This window comes from Neophocaena asiaeorientalis, unplaced genomic scaffold, assembly GCF_003031525.2.
Source record: "Neophocaena asiaeorientalis asiaeorientalis breed wild unplaced genomic scaffold, Neophocaena_asiaeorientalis_V1.1 scaffold233, whole genome shotgun sequence".
Lineage (NCBI taxonomy): Eukaryota > Metazoa > Chordata > Mammalia > Artiodactyla > Phocoenidae > Neophocaena > Neophocaena asiaeorientalis.
The window spans coordinates 890,219-915,554 of NW_020171811.1; the positions used below are offsets into that span (position 1 = coordinate 890,219).

Consider the following 25,336-nt stretch of genomic DNA (forward strand, 5'->3'; position numbering starts at 1 on the left):
TTTAATTATACAACAACCTTCACTGTCTATAATAAATTTGGAAGTTTGTGTTTTTTGGGCAGTTTTATTTTCATTAGGTTTCTCCCCTGGTTTTTATTGAAAAGATTATGTAACAATATTAAGTTTTAAAAAGACTTTTTAATCCTCACTCTTTAATAAGTATTTTAATTTTTCCTGTGTTTGCCTTCCACTTCCCAGGATACATTTGCCTTATACTTCCCAGAATACAGGATTTTTTGGTCTTCCTATTTTTTACTTAACATTATAAACATTTTCCTGCTTTTTTTACATAGTCTTTTTTCAAAGAATCAATTTTATTTATTTATTTATTTTTGGTTGTGTTGGGTCTTCGTTGCTGTGCACAGGCTTTCTCTAGTTGCATCGAGCAGGGGCTACTCTTCCTTGCGGTGTGCGGGCTTCTCAATTCTGGTGGCTTCTCTTGTTGCGGAGCACAGGCTCTAGGCGCGCGGGCTCTAGTTGTGTAGTTGTGGCACATGGGCTTAGTTGCTTCGCGGCATGTGGGATCTTCCCGGACCAGGGCTCGAACCTGTGTCCCCTGTATTGGCAGGCAGATTCTTAACCACTGCACCACCAGGTAAGTCCTACATAATCTTCTTAAGTTAACAGCTTTTAAATATTTTGTCATATTGGTATAATTTATTTATCAATATCTCCAATTTTTACATTTAGGCTGTTTGCAGTTTTTTTCTATTGTAAGTAAGATGCAGTTTAAGCATGTAGCTTCTGGTTTTATTGAGGTATTACACTAGGCCACATAACCAAGTGTGGAATTCCTTGGTCAAAGGGTATAACGGCCTTTATTGATTTTTCCATATAACTAATTGCTATTCAAAGACAAATTGCAGGTGAAATTATAAATAGCTCTGTGTTTGGCTTCTGAAATATATGTTGTTTTTCTTAATAAGCCACAGTGTTTGTAGATTTGCCTCAACCAAGTGCAACATTAAGTTCAGTTGGTGGTCATCAAGGTGTTGATTGATTATTCTGCTTCTAATAGTGACCTCTGCAGAACCACCAGACAGTGAGTTTAAAGTTGCTCTTGATTCCTTCATTATGTTTCAAACTTGGGGTGTTTAGATTTATTTTATTTCATAGTCTGTGCTGGGCAAGTGCAAGGAGCACTGTTCAGATGCAACTCAAATGCTTTGTGTTTGTAACTCATTTCTATAGCCTTGATTGGGTTTTTAAGAGACTACATTTTCTTTCTCAATTTTTAAGAAGATTTAAGAATGATTTGGGAAAAGCATTAAATTATATTTTATTCTATTACAGGGGAACATTGTTCTTACAGATTATGAGTACCTAATTTTAAATATCCTAAGATTTCGAACTGATGAGTCAGATGATGTTAAATTTGCTGTTCGTGAACACTATCCAGTTGATCATGCTAGAGCTGCCGAACCTTTGCTTACCTTGGAAAGGTAAAATGTTTGTTTATTAACTCATTTCATATTGTATTACATAGTAAAATAGATCATATGTCAGAATATGAAAGAACTGTCACATAAGAAAATACTTTGTTTACTTGCATAAAATAAATTTGGGCTGCTTGAACTACATAAGTGTGCGCTTAAACGTAAGCAATTAAGCCTTATTTGGGAGTAGCAAATGTACTTTTTTTAATCTAAGTTTGGTGTTATTTCAGATGTTTATGATTTCTTGGTAAAGTGGGGGAATTTATTAGCTGTTCTGTGAGAAGACAAATGGATATCTTGGCAGAGCGCAAAAGGAGATAGGAATTCTGGTTTAGCTAAAAAATAGGAGTATGATGGGATAAGGTGCTGACTATAACAGTACTCTTCTGGCTCTAAGGCTTTGCTAATAGGTTACAGCAGTGGTTTTCAAAGTTTAGAATGCATCAGAATCACCTAGAGGGCTTGGTAAAATATAGATCCCCCTGCCCCCACCAGGTTTTAAGTAGATCTGGTGTAGATCCCAGGAATTTACATTTCTAACAAGTTTGCAGGTGAGGTTGATGCTGATTTGGCGGGGGAATACTGTGGCCCACAGCATCCTTGAGTTCTTTCTAAATGTTTAATTAGGTAAAGCCATTTCAGGTGTTAAGATATATCACCAGGGAGGGATAACTTGGGAGATTGGGATTGACATATACACACTACTGTATATAAAATAGATAACTAGTAAGAACGTGCTGTATAGCACAGGGAACTCTACTCAGTACTCTGTAATGGCCTATATGGGAAAAGAATCTAAAAAAAAAGAAGAGTGGATATATGTATTGATATATGTATAACTGATTCACTTTGCTGTACACCTGAAACTAACACAACATTGTGAATCAACTACAATAAAATTTTTTTTAAAAACCCATATATCACCAGTCTCCACAAACTACATTTAACTGTTGCATAAAAATGTGTCTTTCATGTCATATATGGGCATGCTGATGATAAGCAGTATGACTTCGTTGAAAAAGTATTGATGTTCCTTGGAAAACTTGGTTTCAAGTCACAGTCTGCTGTTCAGGAACCTACTAAACTTAGATAAATTACTTTTATGATCTTTTTTTTTTTTTTAACCTATAAAGTGAACTAACTCCTCTTATATTTTAGGGTATTTTGAAGATCAGGCAAATTGATGCATATGAAAGTACTGTGAACATGAATATGGCTGTAGGGTTTATTAAATACAAGATAGTAAGGGGTGTGTCAATTTTGTTTCACAGATTGACTGAGATAATAGCCAGTGCACCTAAGGGTGAACTACTGAAGAGAGTTCTTAACCCATTACTTCGTGAGTAATCCTATATAGAGCAATGAAGTGTTTGTAAGATAATATGGTTTCTTAGAAATATATGTAACACATTGAAATCTAGTTCTAGTAGAAAATTAGAACAACGAAAGGAGTTTAAAATGATCTTTTGAGTAAATAAGTGTTTATTTTCAAGGAAAGAGAAATTTGTTATACCATATGAACTTTGACCTTTATGTTACATCTTATTTAAAAGCAATACAGTTATGTAAACAAACTATGTTATCTAGCACTTGAGCGCCAGCTGTAGTTTTCTAAGAAATCTTTTTTTTTTGTTTTTTTCAGTGTCCGTCTTTTTGATTTAATAGTCACTTAGCTTGGTTGGGCTTTCTTTGTTTTGCTTTTTGTTTTTTATCGGTGAGTCTCAGGGCATTCCAAGGTCTGCCAGGTGCCGCTGATAACCAGGGTAAAGATAATCTAATCAACTTTTACACTTGAGAAAATCATCACTTATCCCTATACTAAGGAATCTGGGGAGGACATATGAGAAGGCAGGTACCATTGATTACTACAGGAGTTACTGTTTAGAATGCATTAAAAAAGTTATCTTTAAAACTTTCCATCTGTTAGTACAGCATGTGTAAAATTTGTACGTTTGGATTTTTCTGTTTCTTTATTCTGTTAATATGGTGTATTACATCAACCAGTTTTTGGATGCTAAACCAACCTTTCGTTCCTGGTTTCTAATCCTTTTTATACGTGGCTAAATTCCATTAAATTCCTATAACTTTTGCATTGACTTCTACAATTTTATTGTAGTCTCAAATTTTTATAAATACTTGAACTGTCATTTCTAATAACATTTCAAAATAGGTAAACTAATTGTTATTTTCACTGGCTACTGTTATTGAGTAGATCATTTATATTGGGGTATACATTAGTATTTTGAACGTGAACTTTTATAGGAAAATACTACAAAGAATATCCTCTGCTTTTATAGCCTGTGGACCAGCTCTCATTGAACACTGTCTTATAGAAAATGGATTCTCTGGCAATGTCAAAGTGGATGAAAAATTTGAAAGTAAGGGTATGTGTGCATGCTACAAGTTTTGCCCATTTTTATTTCATTTTTTTAAACCTATGAAAATTATTTCTGGAAAAAGTAATAAGTGAGTGGGTAGTTCTAGACTTAAAAACATTTGACCTGTTAGTGTTCTATCCATATGGTATTCCTGACTTCCTACTCTAATGTGATGGCTTTATCCGTAGTAACATGCAGTTTAATCTCTTGACCTACATTATTACCTTCTGATTTTAGAATATTCTCCGTCCCTCCCCCTAAATTTTGGAAGGGGTTACTGCACTTGAGACAGCCTCTTGTACAAGGCTTGAAGGAGTTGAATTATTCACCTTCAGACTCAGAACCTGAGGGGCGTCTAGAAGTAGCGTTATTTATGCATTTTAATTCTGTAAGTGCTGTGGTGTGACTTTATAATGAATTAGGCTTTTGTAACTACTTAAGGGAACCTAAATTAACTTCCAGATTAGGATAATAAAAAATTAGAGGAAATATAAGGAAAATGGAAGCTTTGGTCTTTGACAAATTTTTATCTGCAGATTCTCATGTAAAATGAAAAAACAGTCATTCTTGATATTTATATTTTGGGATTTATATCACTTCTTAAGGTTTAGGGATCATTTTTATGATGCACAAATGCACAAATGTAAAATTTTTTGTGCATTTAAAAATACAAATTGAATGTTTTAAGTGCATGATTTAGTTTCTGAAATACATGAATTTAGTGCAGTCCTGTTCGAAATGCCGACAGGTGGTATTGTTATTTTTGCTATTGCACTTCCTTTTTTAAATGAATCTGATATGTGCAATAAAAAGCATACAAAAATGTTCAGGAAAACTCTGGAAAATAATAGTAATAATGGAGTATAATCTTTTCATAAATTAAAATGTATTATGAAGCTATAGTAATTAAAAGTTAAGTTTTGGGAGAAGGAATACACAGAATAAAGAATTCAGAAACAAGCCCAAATATATATGGCAATTTAGCATATGAACAAAGTGGCTTTCATATCATGAGGGGAAAGATGGATTCAATAAAAGCTATTGGGACAACAAGCTGGCCAAAATATATTCTTATTTAATAAACTGATTATAAACATGAAATAACTATATTTAATTTTCTTGAACAACTTGTATTATTTCATAAGCACTTTCTGTTTTCTACATAGATGTTTAATAATAGTTATGGACAGTTGATTGGCACTCCTTTTTTCCTTTCTTGTTCCCCTATTAGATATTGAAAAAGTACTTGTTTGTCTTCAGAAAGCAGAAGAGTATATGAAAACAACATCCAACTTCAGTGGAAAGGTAGCGCCACAAATACTTATTGTATATTGTTGATGTTTTACTTATTTAGATGTTTAGAATTTAAATGTTCATTGAAGGATCAGTATATGTAAACTTTTTGTTGTAATTTGGAAATTTAACACCTGTAGTATGCTTATTCTAGGGTAGTTTTTTTTAATTGCTCTTGGTTTCTGATTTTTGTTCTGTTCCTTAAATCTTCTATAAAGTACTGGGTCAAGACAATATTGGCACTCCTGAAAAGTTGAGGAATTTGAAAGTATTTCCTCTTAGGTTGATTTAAGAGAGAGAAGCACATCTTAATTTGCCAGCACTTTCCAAAAATTTACTGATTAACATATTTTTAATTATTAAATATCCTCTGAGTTACCTCATATCTTGTTTTTCTTCCCTATTCAAAGTATATAACTTTACTTACAAAAAACGTTCAGGAAAAGTTCTGATTAATTACAGCTAAATTCACTCCAAATATACCCTGCACCCAGTTACTAAAATGAATTAAAATTTCCTACCAGCAAAGTGAACCGAAGATTTTTCTGCTGGAAGTAAGGTGCTTTTGGCTTTTTTAAGTTGCAGAACATCTGAAAAATGGAAAGAAAAAAGCAAAATGCACATGTATAATCTCACCACTTTATCAAATCATTAGTTTTCATTTTCTTTATTCCGTTTTTTTCTTGTTCATATGAATAAGTCAGTATTTTCTGATGGTACTTACTGAGTCTTAAAGACATCACTTTGAGAAATGATACAATCAGTAGACAAATGCTGATTGTTTATAACTAGAATAATTTTGTAAGTTAATAAAATTAATATCATTCAAGGAAAGTAAATCTGTTAATTATGAATGGGAATTAGTTATAATGTTGGATTTTTGTAGGGGTATATCATTCAGAAAAGAGAAATAAAACCAAGCCTGGAAGTAGATAAACCAACCGAAGACATACTCACGTAAGTATGTAGGCATGGGTCGATTTGCTTTGGGTGTTTATTAATCTTCCTTTCTTTTTCTTTTTTTTTAAATAGATTTATTTATTTTTGGCTGCATTGGGTCTTTGTTGCTGTGCGTGGGCTTTCTCTAGCTGCGGCAAGCGGGGGCTACTCTTTGTGGCAGTGCGTGGGCTACTCATTCCGGTGGCTTCTCTCGTTGCGGAGCACGGGTTCTAGGCGTGCGGGCTTCAGTAGTTGTGGCACACGGGCTCAGTAGTTGTGTCTCGCAGGCTCCAGAGCGCAGGCTCAGTAGTTGTGGTGCGCAGGCTTAGTTGTTATGTGGCATGTGGGATCTTCCCGGACCAGGGATCAAACCCGTGTCCCCTGCATTGGCAGGCGGATGCTTAACCACTGCACCACCAGGGAAGTCCCTATTAATGTTCTTGGTAATTATGTTTTACAGGTATGAGGAATTTCATCCTTTCTTGTTTTCTCAACATTCACAATGTCCATATATAGAATTTGAATCATTTGACAAGGTGGGTTTTCTGATTCTGTTTTTTGACCAGTTAGCATGATGTGAGTTGTTAAATTAATATCAACTTGATTTGATTGAGAAATTGAAAGTATTTCTGCTTTACAATCATTATGAATCTGGACATTAAAAACCAGTGCAGTCACAGATACAAACTAGTGGAAATGTTTGTTTCTTTATTTCAAGATGAAGGACCAAAGATTTGAACTTAATTTGATTCCTGACTGCTTAGCTATATAATACATTTACTGGAAATCTACTCAAGTTCTTTGAGTGGTGTTATGAAACATAATGGACCCTAAAATTCTGTGTATGCAAGTTGAAGCAGAGACCGTGTTTGTGTGGTTTTTTTCCAGCTAGTTGATTGTCTTTTTCTTCTTTTGATAAGGCCGTAGATGAATTTTATTCCAAGATAGAAGGTCAGAAAATAGATTTAAAAGCTTTACAACAGGTATGGTGTTATTAAAAACATTTATATAAACCAGCTAGCCTTGAGTGTGGTTTGCTGGGTAGGTGATGCTCTCATACAGGAATGGGCAGCCTTTTAGAAGTGGTTTGGGAATGCCCTGATCTCTTGGTATATTAATAAAGGTCCAGGGGAACTATCAGTGTTTAAAATGAAATACGCTCATTTGCTCCATTAGAATACCAAATATTCTCTAAACCAGAAAATACAGTGGGAAGGAGGCCTATTATTTATTCCCTGGTATAATTTACTTTATTACAACAACCCAGAGCTTCTCAAACTTTGCTGTAAAGGGACTAGTGTTTCAAAGAGGAGATTTTTAAATAGGCCAAAGGAGAGGGAATAGTTTTCTCTATACAAATAAGTATATATTTGTTTATCATTAAACTGTTTTCTTTTTTAAAGTGGGCTTTTGAACTAGGTCTTTAATATGCTTTGCATGTATCATGACTCCACAAGGAGGGTTTAATATGCTGTGTTTTGTTTTCCCAGCTCATTTGACCATGTTTGGGGAGCTTTTACTGCAGAACAGTTTTAGAAAATGGCCAAAGTCACGCTTGATTCGATTTTTCAGAAATATTCATAGAATCTTAAAATATGTGTGCAAAAACTTGAATTATGTGAATCTCTGTATCCTCCCCACCTTGGTTGTAAAAAAATTAACAAGAGCGGAATTTCAAAGCAAGTGGGTCACATGAGTTACATAGTGTGATTGCCACATGGTGGCAGCACTTTAGTAAGTAAACAGATATTTAAGAGTAACATTGAACCCCATGTACATCAAAATACCCGTAAATTATTTTAGTAACTACTGTGTGTTCTTTTAATAGTCACCATTCTTATAACTTAAATATTTTTAATATTACATCCAGCATGCAAACATTCACTAATTGGTGATGCTGTTACTAGTGTTACAAAATTAGCCCCACATCAGTAACCTTAATATGTAAGTTCCGTGTGATAGAATGCTATACAGCCATCCCTCGGTGTCTGCAGTGGATTGTTCCAGGAGCCCCTGTGGGTACCAAAATCCAAGGATATTCAAGTCCCTTACATAAAATGGTGTAGTACAGGGAATATAGTTAGCCTCCCATATCTGCAGGTTTTGTATCTGCAGGTACGGAGGGCTGAGTGTATAAAAGTTCATATAACTACCATGAGCCTTTGTGTTGTTAATTTAGGAAGAAGAATACTCTGTAAAATACTAGAAATAAGGCTGAGAAAATTAAAAGCAGCAATAAAATAAAAGGAAGCTATTTTAGGAATTAATGCTAAAAGTGCATTCCCCCAGAATTTAATGTCATAGGGAAAAATGTCTTGAATTCTGCCTGCTTGAATAATGCAAGGGCAGTAGGGCATATCTTACATACAACGTAACCTGTAATCAAAATACCTTCCTATATAGGGAATGGGATGTGGATGGTCAGGAGAGGTAATTTTGGAACATGAAACACTTCGGGGTAGGATAGACCTGGGGAGGTGGACTATGGGGAAATTTAGCTAGTTAGGTAACAACATCGAGGGGGCAGAAGTAGGGGTGGGATAGTGAGTTTCAGGAGGTAAAAGAGAGAAGGTACAGAAGGTAGAAGAAATCTAATTTTTAAAAACTCTGTTTTGTTAACAAAAGGAAAAACAAGCATTGAAGAAATTAGATAATGTCCGAAAGGATCATGAAAACAGATTAGAAGCTCTTCAGCAGGCTCAGGTATTATGTTTAGCTTTTTCAGATACTTTTTCAAAAATGGTAACTTTGGCATTGTAACACATGTTTTTGGTTTATTTCATAAGGAAATAGACAAACTTAAAGGAGAGCTTATAGAAATGAACCTACAAATTGTTGACAGAGCCATTCAGGTTGTTCGAAGTGCTTTAGCCAACCAGATAGACTGGACAGAAATTGGGTTAATTGTGAAAGAAGCCCAAGCTCAAGGAGACCCTGTTGCAAATGCAATCAAAGAATTAAAACTACAAACAAATCATGTTACAATGCTGCTAAGGTAAGTTTGATTCTTAGTTAAGCAGTTAGTGTTTGTCTTTATTTTGCTATTTAATTTTTCACTGTATTCATTGAAGTTTTTTTTTATTTGGAAATTTATCTTTGAAAATACAGAAAAAAATTAATATACATTAAAATAATGCAACTATTTAAGTACCGTAAACCATTTATAATTTCCTTGAGAAAAAAATTGAAAATAAAAAAGTGATGTCATTGACATTAGTGAAATACTATTGAATATTTTTAATAGAAATCCATACTTGTTATCAGAGGAGGAAGATGATGATGTTGATGGTGACATCAGTACTGAGAAAAATGAAACCGAACCACCAAAAGGAAAAAAGAAAAAGCAAAAGAATAAACAACTGCAGAAGCCTCAGAAAAATAGGCCATTGCTTGTTGATGTTGATCTCAGCTTGTCAGCATATGCCAATGCCAAAAAGTAAGTCATAAATTTAAGTTTTTATTTTATTTTATTTTATTTATTTGCCACGCTGCATGGCATGTGGGGTCTTAGTTCCCTGAGCAGCGTTTGAACCCGTGCCCCCTGCATTGGAAGCACAGAGTCCTAACCACTGGATCACCAGGGAATTCCCATAAGTATAAATTTTAGGTATAATATTATCTGCAATAAATCTGTTAGGGTATTAAGGATAAGAACTATCATTATTTTGACTGTATATTCTTTGAGGTGAAATACTTTTTTAAAAGTATTTAAAGTTGTTCTTGATGATTTGTGAGCCTGTAAAATTAGAAATAACATAAATCGAAAACTAAAGAATAAAGATTTTATCTAAAATTAAAAGATGTATTTTTCTAGGTATTATGATCACAAGAGATATGCTGCTAAGAAAACACAGAAGACTGTTGAAGCTGCTGAGAAGGTACTTAATGTTTCTTAGAATGAATGTTAATTGTTTTTCTCTGCTTTATTAATGGACTTAATTATTTCTTCTCTTTAAATGAGGTTTTCAAATTCAGAAATACCTTTCAAACTTAATTTTGCTTTAAATGTATGCATTTCCAGTATTTATTTTCTCCCCTAACCCTCTCTTCCCCAGGTCTCTATCTCAGTAATTATCCCTTTTTTGCTCAAGTTAAAAATGTTGGAGTCATCCTGGACTCTTCTCATATCCAGTCAATCCTTTTAAATAAAAAATGAAGTCATTTCTCTCTGTTCAACATCTTCCAGTTTCTTCCCATCTTACTCAAGACACCTTAAAGCCTGGATCAGGTAGGGAGGCCTATCTGCTTCCCTCTGATCACATCACCCACACTCCTCTTGTTACACACTGTTTCCAGCCACAGTGGGATCTTAAGCTATTCCTACCTCAGTGGCCCATACTGCCTTCTCAGGGCCTTTGCACTTGCTCTTTCTGCCAAGAATATTCTCCCCTCAGATTTTTCATGGTTTGATCCCCCTCATCATTCATGTGTCTACTTAAGACTATCAGAGAGGCCTTTCTTGACCACTCGTAGTAAAAATAAAACTACCTCAATCACTCCCTTTTCACCCTTGTTTTTCTTTTTTAAAAACACCCATCCCAACATATGTTTATCTGTCTTCCCTCTAGAATGTAGATTGCATGAAAGTAGGATCTTTATCTGTTTTATTCATTGCTGTGTCCCAGTCTCTAGAATATTGCCTGAAACATAGTCACATTAATATCTGTTAAATGAGTGGTCTTCATGACTTAGCTCTCTATCTGCCTCTCCAACCTCATTTACCCTATGATCATACTTGCTGGTCAAGCTGGCGTTTTCCTTCTGCTTACAGTGCTCTTTGTATTCTTTGCCTTGATAATTCCATTAATCCTTCAGGCTTCAGCCTAAATGCCATTTCCTCAGAAATACCTTCTTTGACCATAATCAGTTATAAATTAGGTTCCCTTGTTATACTCTCGTAGCATCCTTTGAAACATTTACCATGTTTATTTGAATAATTACGTGTTTTATATATGTCTCTTCTCCTAGACCCCAGTGGGGTAGGAAGTAGAAACTTTGTCTTGTTCATTGTGTGTCTCTGACATCTAACCCAGAGTCTATTATATAGTTGCACTGAGTATATGGTAAACAGATGAACTCTTTTTCATTGTAGGTCTTGAGCAGATACTTGTATACAAATCATTTTAATATTTAAGGCCAAAATTTCTTCATTTTATTACTTTTTAAAAAATAAATTTATTTATTTATTTATGGCTGTGTTGGGTCATCGTTGATGTGCTTTCTCTAGTTGTGGTGAGTGGGGGCTACTCTTCATTGCGGTGTGTGGGCTTCTCATCGTGGTGGCTTCTCTTGTTGTGGAGCATGGGCTCTAGGCGCACGGGCTTCAGTAGTTGTGGTATGGGCTCAGTAGTTATGGCTTGCGGACTCTAGAGCACAGGCTCAGTAGTTGTGGTGCATAGGTTTAGTGGTTCCACAGCATGTGGGATCTTCCTGGACCAGGGATCGAACCCGTGTCCCCTGCATTGGCAGGCGGATTCTTAACCACTGCGCCACCAGGAAAGTCCCTATTTTATTACTTTCATGTGTGTATGGTGTGTGTGTTTAGATAGTGCCATTTGTGACATTTAAAAACCCATTTCTTCCCCTGTCATTTACTTGGTGTTATTTAAGTAAATTTTCAACAGATTACTTAAAAACTCTTTTCTTACGAATAGGCGTTCAAATCAGCAGAAAAGAAAACAAAGCAAACCTTAAAAGAAGTCCAGACAGTTACCTCTATTCAAAAAGCAAGAAAAGTATATTGGTAAGTATTCTACCTTTTTAAAATACATTTTTTCTTTCTATCAAAATTATACATGCACATTATTTAGAAAATCAAGCAGTTCTACAAAGCTTGTTAAAAAACCAGTAACCCCGCAAACTTTTATCCCTACTCCTATTGTCTCCTCTCCCAAGGAAACTTTTAGCTCTTTTAGCTGAATCTTTTGATGTATACCTCCATTTCTCTTAGTAATATATTGCTGCTTCGTAATTTTTCTGTTTTACACTCTATTAATAACTTCCCACTATAAAGCAGAAACTAACACACCATTGTAAAGCAATTATACCCCAATAAAGATGTTTAAAAAAAAAAAAAAAAACTTCCCACCTTGGAAAGTGAAGATTTTATTCTTTCCATTTGTGCTCCGTTACATACACACACATCACCTGGCTTCTCAATATACTTACAGCATAATTTTGTCAAGACTGATGTTCTGTGTTAACATTATTATGAATATTTAAGTTGTAATCAGAGCTGGATCATATAGTATTCTGTTTTCCTTTCCTGCTCAGTATTTTACCTTCCCTGAAGTTAATAATTGTTTCATTTGCTTTCTTTTTATTTTTGTTCTTGTTATTAGCCATGTCCAAATTCGCTTCCAAGTGTGTTCAAACATATTGGAATTTTATCAGTATCATCTTCTTGCAGAAGTCTTTCCTGGAGCTTTTTGACCTACTTTGTTCTAGATTGGTTACTGTAAGCATTTTAAGATCTCCTTTTTTTTATTATCCTGGAACTTCTCTGTAACCTCTCTCTGTGTTGTATCTTCTGTCCTGAATCTCAAACTTCCTTTTTCTTTGGTTATGGACTATGTGCTCTAGAAGCTTCATGAAAAGGGGTATGTAGAAGTTAAAGTTTTTGAGGTGTCCAATATATAAAAAAATTATTTTACTCATAAGAGTTTGGATAGGTATAGAATTCTAATTTGAAAATATGTTTCCCTCAGACTTTTAAAAAGGCATTGTCCATTGTATTAACTTCCAGATTTGATCTTGAGTTTTCTGTCATTTTGATAGTTGCTGTTTTAATAGGAAACTTGTTTTTGCCATTCTGTAAGCTTCTAGATCTTTTTTTTCTTCCTCTCAGTTTTCCAAAATTTCACAGGAATATAAGTTGGTGACGATGTTTTTATCCCTTATGCTGGATACTTTGTGGGCCTTTTAAATTGGAAACGTGGTTTGGAGAAATTTTCTTGAACTATTTCTTAGAAAATTGCCTACCTTCTGTCTTTTTTTGTTTTGTTTTCTTTTTCTTTCTTTCTAGAAGTCTCATGGTTTACTTATGGGACCCCTCCGCCCCTTAGCAGTCCTATTGCATTGCATTTTCTGTTTTTCAACTTTTTGTTCTATATTCTGAGATTTTCTCAACTTTATCTTTCAATCCTTCCATTGAATTTTTTAATCTTTTATTTCTTCCTATCATGTTTTAATTTTAAGCTGTTTTTGGAATGTTACTTTAAAAAACTTACTGCTCTAGTTTCTTTATAACTGAGAATAGTTTTGATGTATTACATTTTATTTAGTATCCTTTTCTTGCAGGTCTGTCTTCTCCAAGTTTCTTTTTTCTATTTGTTGGCTTTGTCTCCAGCGTTCACTTGTGTACGTCTGGTGATCCTTGACTGTCTACTCACTTTTTATAGCAGAACATTAAAATGGTGATTGGAAGTTCTTTGTGGGTTGTTGGACTTGTAAAATGATCTGTGTGGGCCATCTGTGGAACCCTTGAAGTCTTTAGCTTTTTGCCTTTTCGGCTGGTCTCATTTCCCACAAAAGCTTCTTTCTCTTCTATTTGTAAAGTGAAGACCTGGCTATCACCATTTTGGGAGCTCAGTGGAAATAATAAGCTGGAGAGTCTTAGTATCCAGTATTTCATACATTCACTTAATTGCCCTATTTTACATATATTATCCCTGCTTACAACTGTGATACGTTTCCCCTAGTCCAGAGATCCTCTTTGTACCCTTTTAAAGAATTAATTTCTAACTTTCCGTTAGAGTGTTGAAGGGGAAGTTACCACCGTGTTCCGAGCTGGAAAGATCTAGGGAAGTGCTTACTTCTTGATAAGATTTTCAGCCAGTTCTTCTGTTTTTAAACCTCATCTTAAACCCTATTTCTAGCAGTACCTGTGCTCTTTATGGGTCATACAGTGTAAGTTGATTTGTCTCTTGGTTTTTTGCACCGTCAGCTCAGGATTCAGCTTCTTGAGTCTGCTCACTTGTTCATTTATTTCCCAGCTTTCAAAATTTTGTTGCTTTTTTCTTTCTCTCTCTAACATCTCTATTGATGAATATGATTGACCTGTAATTTTCATTTCTCATAATGTTTTTGTTATCTGTTGGTACAAGGTTATATTATCTCATAAAACAAATTGGAAAGTGTTCCTTTATCAGTTGTCCTTAAATGTTGATGGAAGTCACCTGGAGTTTTCTTTATGGGAAAGTTTTTCATTACCGATTCAAATTCTTTAGTAGATAAAAGGACTACTCAGATTTTCTAGTTTTGGTTAGCAATGTTTTTCTAAGACTTTATCTATTTTGTCCAAAGTTTGAAATTTATTGGCAAAAAGTTTATAATATTCCACTTTTTTTTTTTTTTTTGGCCACACCGCGTGGCATGCGGGATCTTAGTTCCCTGATCAGGGATCAAACCCATTCCCTCTGCAGTGGAAGCATGGAGTCTTAACCACTAGACCACCAGGGAGGTCCCTCCACTTAAGTTTTTAACATCCCTAGAATCATTAATTACTTCTCCCTTTTCATTCAAGAATTATTTGTGCCTTCTCTCTTACTTGATTAATCTGACCAGAGGATTTTCAGTAGTATTAATATCATTAAAGAACCAGTTTTTGACTATTGATCTCCAGTATTATATATGTGCCTTCTATTTTAATAATTATTTTCATCCTTCTACTTTTCTTTGGGATTTATTTGCATTTTCCTTTCTGATTTCTTGAGACAGAAGCTTAGTTCATTGATTTCTCCCTTCCCCCGGCCTCTTTTCTAATATATGTAAGGCAGTGAATTTCCCTCAGCATGGCTTTAACTGTATCTAAAAAGTTTTGTTGTTTAGGATTTTCATTATCTTTCATGTCAAGATATATTCTAATATCCATGGTGATTTCTTCACTCATGCATTATTTAGAAGTATATGTATTACTGTCCAAACACATGGGGGTTTTTGGTTATCTTTTTGTTACTGATTTTTAGCTTTCTTTGCGTAAAAGAGGTGATATTCTGAATTATCTCAGTCATTTGGTGTTTGTTGTTGAAACTTGCTTTATGGCCCAGTCTATTTACGGGCAGCTTTATTTATAAATGTTTCATATATAGTTGAAAATAGTGTCTTTTCTACAGTTACTGAGTGCATTTCTCAATATCAGGTCATGTTTATCAATCATGTTGTTCAAATCTTTGGCATCTTTATAATTCTCTTTTTAATGCTTGTTTTCCCAGTTACTGAGAGAAGTGTGTTAAATATCATACAGTTTGGATTATCTGTTTCTCCTTTTACTTCTGAACTTTTGCTTTATATATGTGAGGCTATGTAATTAGGTGATACAAATATAGAACTGTTATATCATCTCAGTGAATTGAGCCTTTTATTAATTTTAATGAAATGTCCTTTTATATCTATTTTTTCCATCTGTGTGAGATGTTAAAACTGTATAAACTGTTCTTTGGTTAGTATTTGCATGGTATTATCTTTTTCCATCATTATGTTTCAACCTTTTTATATCCTTATATTTTAAAGGAGTATATATCATTGTTTTTTCTCCAGTCTGACAGTCTTTGCATTTTACCTGGAGAATTGACTACATTTATATTTAATATAATTTCTGATATATTTGGGTTTAAATCTAACCTTCTTACTGCTAGCTTTCAGTGTGTCTTATTTGTTCTGTGTTCTTTTTTGTCTTCCTTGTTGCTTTATTTTGATTAGTTGGCTTTTTTTTTTTTTTGGCCTGTTAGTTATGTATTCCTCTGCTAGGATGATTACAAAATACATCCTTGATTTATCTTTCACATTCTTTTTGTCCTTGTGGGTTTATGTCTTTTTGCAAACCTCTTTACCATCAATAGGGAAGTGGTTAAATCAGTATAGTACATCCATTCAGCAATGAGGAAAATATATTTTTAAGTGAAAAAAATATGCCAAACTGTGTTGTGTCTGAAAAAGAGAAAAGGTTTAGAATAAGCATTTTATTTTAGCTTTTGTATGTATAAAGAAACTCTGGAGAGGGATACAGGAAGCTAATGGCCAATTGGTTAGTAGCAGCTGTGGGAACTGAAGAGATGTAGGATCTCTCACTATACTTTTTTATGTAATTAAAACATTTTTTGAACCATGTGTATGTATTGCTCAATAAAAAATCAGATTAGAAAATAGGAATAGAGTCCTTTTGCTATTATATTTTGGGAGCTATGAGGAAGTTTCATTTAGTGCCTGTGCTCAATCTATCATCTTTAACCAGAAATTTTTAAATTCTAGGTTAAATCATAAAAAAATTATCTTGTGAGTCATATGTAAAATAGGAAATATTTATGTGCATCTCATTTTCTAAATGTCATACAAATATACACTCTTTACTTTTTATTGTGGTGGTATGTATTAATCATGAAAACCCAAGTTAATTTGTTTCTTGAGAAAAGTTATAATTTTACACTTCTGACAGCAATTTTTGGTTTTTAGTATTTTTTTTAAACTGTAAAGAATATCATATATGTAAACATTCAGTTGATTAATTGAGGACAGAATGGGAAAACAGCTTTTCTTTCTCATCGGTGGTCCCAAAGCCTATCCAGTGCCCCACTGAAAGAAAGCTAAACCTAGGGACCATGTGACATTTTATGCTTTTGCTTTTTGTAATTCATTGTTATAACGTCAGTTTAAGAAGGCTGTCTATATGGGAGGGAAATAAAGGAGAACATATTTTTTAAGCATAAAATTTAATTGTTTTCTACTGAGACTGTCTTAAGAATATCCTAGGGCAATTTGTATTGCAAGTTTTCAGTAAAATTCAGCTTGATGTCTTAAGAAATTAAGCCATCAAGTTGTCTTAACCTTCACAGATAGGAGAGCTTTCTGTTTTATTTTGTTTGTTAAAAGGGCATGAATTCAGGCAACTATGAAGAGAAAGAAATGTTAACTTCTTTCTTTAAAATTTGATAGGTTTGAGAAATTCCTCTGGTTCATTAGCTCAGAGAACTATCTAATTATTGGTGGACGAGATCAGCAACAGAATGAAATAATTGTGAAAAGATACTTGACACCAGGTAGGTAAGATTAAAATTCTGAAGAATTTTCTTTTAAGTAACTGGATTGGTTATCTCAATATTAGGTGTAGATTTTTATCTTGTACTCCTTTGTTTGACAGATTTAATTGGTAGAAAGAATTTCATGGTTTATGGTTTGTTGAATATGTGCTTTGACACTTGATTCACATTTTACGTGAATATCCCTAAAGTAGTAATGCCGAGCTAATCTGTAGTATTAGATTTTTGATTTTCTACTGCATTAAGAAAATAGCTTTCAATCCTCCAAAGTCATTGTAGATCAGATTTTTAAAAGCTTAATTTTTCAGTGCTGAAGTTTGTGACCATTTTTCACTTTTAGAAGCAGGACTTAAGTGCTGTGTTGTAAGGCCTCTCGTTTTTTTGTTTGTTTGTTTTGTTTTGTTTTGTTTTGCGGTACGTGGGCCTCTCACTGTTGTGGCCTCTCCCGTTGCGGAGCAAAGGCTCCGGACGCGCAGGCTCAGCGGCCACGGCTCACGGGCCCAGCCGCTCTGCAGCATGTGGGATCTTCGCGGACTGGGGCATAAACCTGCGTCCCCTGCATCGGCAGGCAGACTCTCAACCACTGCGCCACCGGGGAAGCCCCTCTCATTTTTTTTTGTTTGCCGATAACCACCACTTCACTGTGGCTGAACCCTCAGTGTGAGTATCAGAAATCAATAATCAGTATCAGAGCTAATCTGATGTCTGGATCTGAGGATCCAGAACCAGGAAAGAAAGCAACAGGGTTAGGTTACATGGTACCCAGGGCTTGGTCTCTGTCTTCTCTAACTTTGTTCATTGTGAGCTGAGCCTTTCATGGAGCTGTGTGGGCTTTGCTCTTCTTTGAGTTTCAAATCTCAGATGAACTATCCATGGCAAACAATGGCTGCTCATTTTTTCTGTTAGAAACCATGCACTTTACTTTTCCCTAGTTGACCATTCATTGCTGCATTCATCTGTTTGCTCATTTATTCATTTGTTGCTATTACACACTTCAGAATAAAACTAGAAGTCCTCATTGTGGCTTACAAGGCTCCTGACTTCTTCTCTAGCCTCATTTCTTACTTTCCTTCAGTCTGGCTTCCTGGCTGTTTGTCACATTTGTCAACCATCTATGGTCCTCAGGACCTTTGCACTTGCTAGGATGACTCATCTCTATGTGTCTCTCACCCATCATCAGGCTAGCCTGGGCTTGCTTATATGGTAACTCAGCAAATTTCTGAGAGAAAAAGAGGATGCATACAGCACCTCTCAAGGCCTAGGCTGGGAACTGGCATTTGGTCACATCTGCCACATTCTGCTGGCCAAGGCAGGTCAAGGGGTCGGCCCACATTTGAGGGATGGGGAAGTGGACTCCACCTCTTGATGGGAGAAGCTTCAAGGTCATAGAGCAAAGAAGTGTGGATAGAGGGAGGGAGAAGAACTGTGACCATTTTTGTAATATGCCTTATTAGCATTGCTTTCCTCTGAGGAGGCCTATGAGAAATCTCCCAGGGGTGGGAGATAGACTTTTCTTTATATGTCTTCTTATACCTTTTGGATTTTGAACCCATTAAACAATAAGTAAATAAACAATTTCAACTTAAAAACAAAGAAACAGGACTTAAAGTATTATTTCTTATTTGTTTTAAAGGGGACATTTATGTACATGCTGACCTTCATGGAGCAACTAGCTGTGTAATTAAGAATCCAACAGGTAATATATTTCTTTCTATTATTCATAACTTTAATTCTTTTGTTTAAAATGTTTTTAGTATAAGAGAAAAATCACTAATACAGATAAAGAAGGACACTTTATAATGATAAAAGTGTCAATCCATCAATAAGGTGTAACAGTTATAAACACATACGCATCTGTAACTTCCCTGGTGGTGCAGTGGTTAAGAATCTGCCTGCCGGTATAGGGAACACAGGTTCGAGCCCTGGTCTAGGAAGATCCCACATGCCGTGGAGCAGCTAAGCCCGTGCACCACAACTTCTGAGCCTGTGCTCTAGAGCCTGCGAGCCACAACTACTGAGTCCATGTGCCACAACTACTGAAGCCCGCATGCCTAGAGCCTGTGCTCTGCAACAAGAGAAGCCACTGGAATGAAAAGCCCACACACCACAATGAAGAGTAGCCCCTGCTCGCACAACTAGAGAAGGCCTGCGTGCAGCAACAAAGACCCAACACAGCCAAAAATAAGTAAATGAATTTATAAAATAATAAATAAACAAACATATATGCATCCAACAATAGAGCCGTAGAATACATGAAGCAAAATCTGACAGAATTGAAGGGAGAAATAGACAATTTAATAATAGTAGTTCAAGACATCAATACCTAACTTTCAATCATGGCTAGAATAACTAGCTATAAGATCAACAAAGAAATAGAAGAGTTGAACAACACTCAAGTTACCTAGATTGTACACATATCTCTAGTACACTCTACCTCACAACACTAGATTACTCATTCTTCTCAAGTGCACATGGAACATTCTCCAGGGTGGACCATATGATAGTCTATAAAATAAGTCTCAGTTAATTTAAAACTAATGAATCATATAAAGTAAATTTTCTGACCATAATGGAGTGAAATTAGAAACCACTAATAGAAGAAAATTTAGAAAATTCACAAATGGGTGGAAATAAACAACACACTCATAAAATAACCAGTGGATCAAAGAGGAAATCACAGGGGGTATTAGAAAATACTTTGCGGTGAATGAAATGCAAGCAAATTTATTGAGACTTATGAGATGCACCTAAGGCAGTGCTCAGAGAGAAATTTATAGCTGTACTACCTATAATAAAAAAGGAATGATTTGAAATCAATAACAAAACTGTACACATTAAGATTTAGAAAAAGAAAAGCAGATAACCCATAGTAAGGAAAGGAAGGGAAATGGTAAAGATTAGAGTGAAAATAAAACAGAATAGAAAGACAGTGGAGAAAAATCAACAAAACCAAAGTTAGTTCTTTGAAAAGATCGATAAAACTGATAAACCTTTAGCTAGACTAACCAAAACAATAAGATTCAAATTCCTAAAATCTACAGAACTTTTAAAGAAGACTGAACATCAATCCTTCATAAACTTCCAAAAGATAGAAGAGAGAGGAACTTTCTAACTCATTCTATAGGGCTGGTATTACCCTAATAACAAAACCAGGTGAAGATATATCACAGGAAAGAAAACTACAGACCAATATCATTTATGAATATAGACACAAAAATCCTCAACAAAATATTAGGAAACTGAATCCAGCAGCATATTACAAGGATTATACACATGATAAAGTGGGATTTATTCCCAGGAATGCAAAGTTGGTTTAACGTATGAAAATTAATGTAATACAGTGTATTAGTAAAATAAAGGACAAAAACCACATGATGATCTCAATTGATGCAGAAAAAGCCTTTGGTAATAATCCAGTACTCATTTGTGATACAAACACTCAACAAACTAAGAATAGATGGAAACTTACTCAAGTTGGTAAAGAACATCTATGAAAAAATCCACAGCTAAAAATCATGCTTAATGGTGAAAGACTGAGAGCTTTTACCCCAAGATCAGGAACAATATAAGCACATCTGTTCTTGCCACACTTTTACTCAACATTGTATGGAGGTTCTAAGTAGGCCATTAGGCAATAAAAAGTTTAAAATATCCAAATTGGTAAGGGACAGATAAAACTATCTCTGTTTGCAAATGACATAATCTTATATATTTAAACCTTAAGCAATCTACTAAAAATTATTAGTTAATAAGTTCAGCAACATCTAGGATATAAGGTCAATATATAAAAGTCAGTTATATTTCTATATACTAGCAATAAGCAGTATTAAAAGGAAATTAATAAAACATCCACTTATAACAGGATTACAAAAGAATAAAATATTTAGTAATAAATTTACCAAAAAGAAATGCGAGACATACACACTGAACTACAAAACATCATTGAAAGAAATTAAAGAAGACCTAAATAAAGGGGAACACTTCCAGTGTTTATGAATTAGAAGTCTTAATATCGTTCTGATGGCAGTACTTCCCACATTAATCTACAGATATGTGCAGTTCCTCTCAAAATTCCAGCTGCCTGTTTTTGCAGAGATGGACAAAGCTCATACTGAAATTCATGTGGAAATGCAGAGTACCCAGATTAGCCAAATCATTCTTGAAAACGGAGAACAAAATTGGAGGACTCATACTACCTGATTTCAAAACCTCCTACAAAACAACAGTCAGTATGGTATCAGGACAGTGTGATATTGGTGTGAGGATGGACTGATAGATTAATGAAGAGAATTGAGATTCCTTGTTTATGGTCAGTTGATTTTCAGCAAGGGTGCCAAGGCCATTCAATGGGGATAGAATAATTTTTTCAACAAATAGGGCTGATGCAACTAATATCCATGTGCCAAAGAATGAAGTTAGACCCCTGCTTCATACCATTTATAAAAATTAAAAGCAGGAGCTTCCCTGGTGGTGCAGTGGTTGAGAGTCCGCCTGCCAATGCAGGGGACGCAGGTTCGTGCCCCGGTCTGGGAAGATCCCACGTGCCGCGGAGTGGCTGGGCCTGTGAGCCATGGCCGCTGAGCCTGCGCATCTGGAGCCTGTGCTCCACAACGGGAGAGGCCACAGCAGTGAGAGGCCCGTGTACCGCAAAAAAAAAAAAAAAAAATTAAATGCATCAGGGCTTCCCTGGTGGCGCAGGTGGTTGAGAGTCCACCTGCCGATGCAGGGCACACGGGTTCGTGCCCCGGTCCGGGAAGATCCCACGTGCCGCGGAGCAGCTGGGCCCATGAGCCATGGCCGCTGAGCCTGCGCGTCCGGAGCCTGTGCTCCGCAACGGGAGAGGCCACAACAGTGAGAGGCCCGCGTACCGAAAAAAAAAAAAAAAATTGCATCAGACCTAAATTTAAGAGCTAAAACTATAAGACTTTTAGAAGAAAATAAGGTGTAAAAAAACGTCATAATCTTGGATCAGGAAGTCATTTTTTAGCTATGACACCATAAGCACAAGCAACCGAAGAGAAAACAAATCAGATTTAAGCAAAATTAAAACTTTAATTCAGAGGACTCTTATCAAGAAAGTGAAAAGACAGTCCACAGAATGGGAGGAAATATTTGCAAGTCATTTATCTGATTAAGGACCAATATCCAAAGAACTCTAGAACTCTTCTGACTCAACAATAGAAAGGCAATTTTAAAATGAACAAAATTTTTAAAATGTGAAATAGACATTTCTCCAAAGATACACAAAAGGCCAACAAGCACATGATAAGATGCTCAGCATCATTTGTCCATTAGGGAAATGCAAATCAAAACCACAGAGAAATACCACTTAACACCCACAAGAATAGTTGAAATAAAAAAACAGACAGTGGGAATTCCCTGGCAGTCCAGTGGTTAGGACTCCACACTGTCACTGCCAAGGGCTTGGGTTCAATCCCTGGTCGGGGAACTAAAATCCCACAAGCCACACAGGGCAGCCAAAAGAAACAAAAAAACAAACAGTAACATGTTGCTAAGGTTGTGGAGAGATTGGAACTCTTATACACTGCAGGTGGGAATGGACAATGATCTAGCTGCTATAGGAAATAGTTTCATAGTTTCTGAAAAAGGTAAACATAGATTTTACCATGTGACCCAGCAATTCCACTCCTAGGTATTCCAAGATAATTGAAAACATATGTCCAAACTTATTTGCAGATATTCATAATAGCATTATAATAGCCAAGAAATGGAAACAACCTGTATGTCGATCCATTGATTAATAAACAAAATGTGGTGTATCCATATAATAGAATATTATTTAGACTTAAAAAGAAATGAGGTACTGAAATATGCTCTCACATGAATGAACCTTGAAAACATGCTAAGTGAAAGAAGCCAGGTATGTGTGATTCCATGTATATGAAATTCAAAAATAGGCAAATCTGTAGAGACAGAAAGTAGATTAGTGATTGCCAGTGGCTGGGAAGATGAAGTGACTATTAATAGATACAGGATTTCTTTTGGGGATGATGAAAATGTTCTGAAATTAATGGTAATGATTGCATAGCTTTATGACTATACTAAAACCCGCTGAATTGTACACTTTAAAAGAGTGAATTTTATGGTATGTGAATTATATCCCAATTTTAAAATATTTGAATTCTTACTGTAGGGGTATATTAATATGCTCTTCATTTTGGCAAATTAGGCAATATATAGTAATTCTGGAAGTCTTCAACCTTTGAATAGATTTTTCTAAATTATCCTTTCTGGAATGAAGTTAGAATTACTGATAAAAGAGAAGATATTTCTTCTCTGACTTGTTTTATTTACTTAGACCATTTAAAAACCTGCTGTGTAAATACATTTAAAAAAATTTTTTTTAATTTATTTATTTTTGGCTGTGTTGGGTCTTTGTTGCTGTGCACAGGCTTTCTCTAGTTGCAGCGAGCGGGGGCTACTCTTCATTGCAGTGCGTGGGCTTCTCATTGCGGTGGCTTCTCTTGTTGTGGAGCATGGGCTCTAGGCGTGTGGGATTCAGTAGTTCTGGCACACGGGCTCAGTAGTTGTGGCTTGCAGGCTCTAGAGCGCAGGCTCATTAGTTGTGGTGCATGGGCTTAGTTGCTCCGTGGCATGTGGGATCTTCCCAGACCAGGGATCAAACCCGTGTTCCCTGCATTGGCAGGCAGATTCTTAACCACTGCACCACCAGGGAAGCCCTGTAAATACATTTTTAATAAAAATAGTAACTTCTTGTAATACTGAAATTAAAGTGTGGTATTATTATTTAAAATATCAGAGGAGTGAACCTGTTATGCTGCATGTGGTTTCCATGTCTTGCTCTAGAAAGTCTGTACTTTGGTACTGAAGCGTTCTAGTATTGTTATTACAGGGGAACCAATTCCGCCTCGGACCTTGACTGAAGCTGGCACGATGGCACTTTGCTACAGTGCTGCTTGGGATGCACGAGTTATCACTAGTGCTTGGTGGGTGTACCATCATCAGGTAATAAGGGCTGTGGTCCTTTTTCTTAATTTAGTAAGAGCAACTGTGTTCCAAATTGTGAGGATATAGAATTGAACAAGGCAGACAAAGTACCTTGTGATGGAGTTGACATTTTGGTGTTGAAAAATAGATATGTAGTGGCAGGTAACAAAGTTTATTTTTAAAGCAGAGTAAGGGGATAGAGAGTGATAGAGGCTACCAGTTTGAATGTAGTGTCAGGGAAGGCCTTTCTGGAAAGGTAAGATTTGAGAGTGATCCATGTAATTATATGGGATAAAGACTGTTCCAGTTATGACTGGCCTACTGACCTAAAAAGTCTTTCTCCTGTTCGCCTTGGTTGAAATTTTCTGAATTCTCTTTGGCCCTTCCTGTAAAGTAGGTATATCCAGTGGTTTTTTCTATACACTTGGTTTAGTAATTGTCCTTCTTTGTGGTTAATGCTATTTTTTTGATGATACTTCATTCCATATATGACTTCACATTGCTATTCATTTCACGTTCTCAAGAATTATAATTGATAATGATAAACTTTTACAAAGTCTTAAAGCTATACAGCAAGGTAAAAAGAGTTCATACTATTATCCTCCCTTAGATTTAGTTTCATTTTATATCTGTTTATATTTATTATTTTCCGCTACGTTGTGATATTGTGTCCTTAGGAAATTAATATCACTTCTGGGATTATATTTTCTGCCTTGGTACTATTATAAAAGTGGCTTTAATTCTTTTATGAATAGGTTTTTTTAGTGTGCTTTTAATCCCTTGCATAACTGTTACTAGTAAAGATACTCTCAGATTTGGGTGTTTCACAGATGTGTACAATTTTTTTAAATTGTGGAGTTATATTGCTCACTTCCTATTTTGCCAAATTAGAAGATATTTTTTAAAATATGCTATTATCTTTATTTATTAAGATGAAAGGTTATTTCATTACCAAAAAAAAAGTATATCAGGAAAGGATTTAATGTAATAAATATAGTAAATATAGTTTTATACCTTTATGATGAGCTTATTAAACTATCCTTGTTTTTCTTATTATGTCTCACATTAGAGGAAATGTGGATCAGTTGTGGCTCTAGTCCATGGCATTTGAAAATGATTGATGTAGTGTATCCTTCATTATTTCTTTTCTTTGTTACGGACAAACGTATACCTATCTCTGAAGAGATAGCCCTTCAGTGTTAAGAATTTTTGCTAAATTATAAACTTTTCAGGACGTAGTACTCTTTACTTCAATATGGCTTTACTTTCTCAGGTGAAAATTTAAAAA

At 35.3% G+C, this 25,336-nt stretch overlaps 1 protein-coding gene across 2 annotated transcripts in view; it reads left to right on the forward strand.

Moving 5' to 3' along the window:
- Positions 1–25,336, forward strand: part of NEMF (nuclear export mediator factor) — a 52,359-nt gene that overhangs the window by 12,468 nt on the left and 14,555 nt on the right. For both annotated transcript variants that reach the window (XM_024768166.1, XM_024768241.1), the window contains exons 5-19: positions 1,294–1,442; positions 2,708–2,775; positions 3,734–3,820; positions 5,046–5,119; positions 5,994–6,064; positions 6,507–6,582; positions 6,967–7,029; positions 8,672–8,749; positions 8,833–9,041; positions 9,291–9,482; positions 9,861–9,924; positions 11,701–11,789; positions 16,976–17,079; positions 18,713–18,775; positions 23,954–24,066. In XM_024768166.1, the coding sequence (XP_024623934.1) occupies positions 1,294–1,442; positions 2,708–2,775; positions 3,734–3,820; positions 5,046–5,119; positions 5,994–6,064; positions 6,507–6,582; positions 6,967–7,029; positions 8,672–8,749; positions 8,833–9,041; positions 9,291–9,482; positions 9,861–9,924; positions 11,701–11,789; positions 16,976–17,079; positions 18,713–18,775; positions 23,954–24,066 (1,500 nt within the window). The remainder of the gene's footprint in view (positions 1–1,293; positions 1,443–2,707; positions 2,776–3,733; positions 3,821–5,045; positions 5,120–5,993; positions 6,065–6,506; positions 6,583–6,966; positions 7,030–8,671; positions 8,750–8,832; positions 9,042–9,290; positions 9,483–9,860; positions 9,925–11,700; positions 11,790–16,975; positions 17,080–18,712; positions 18,776–23,953; positions 24,067–25,336) is intronic.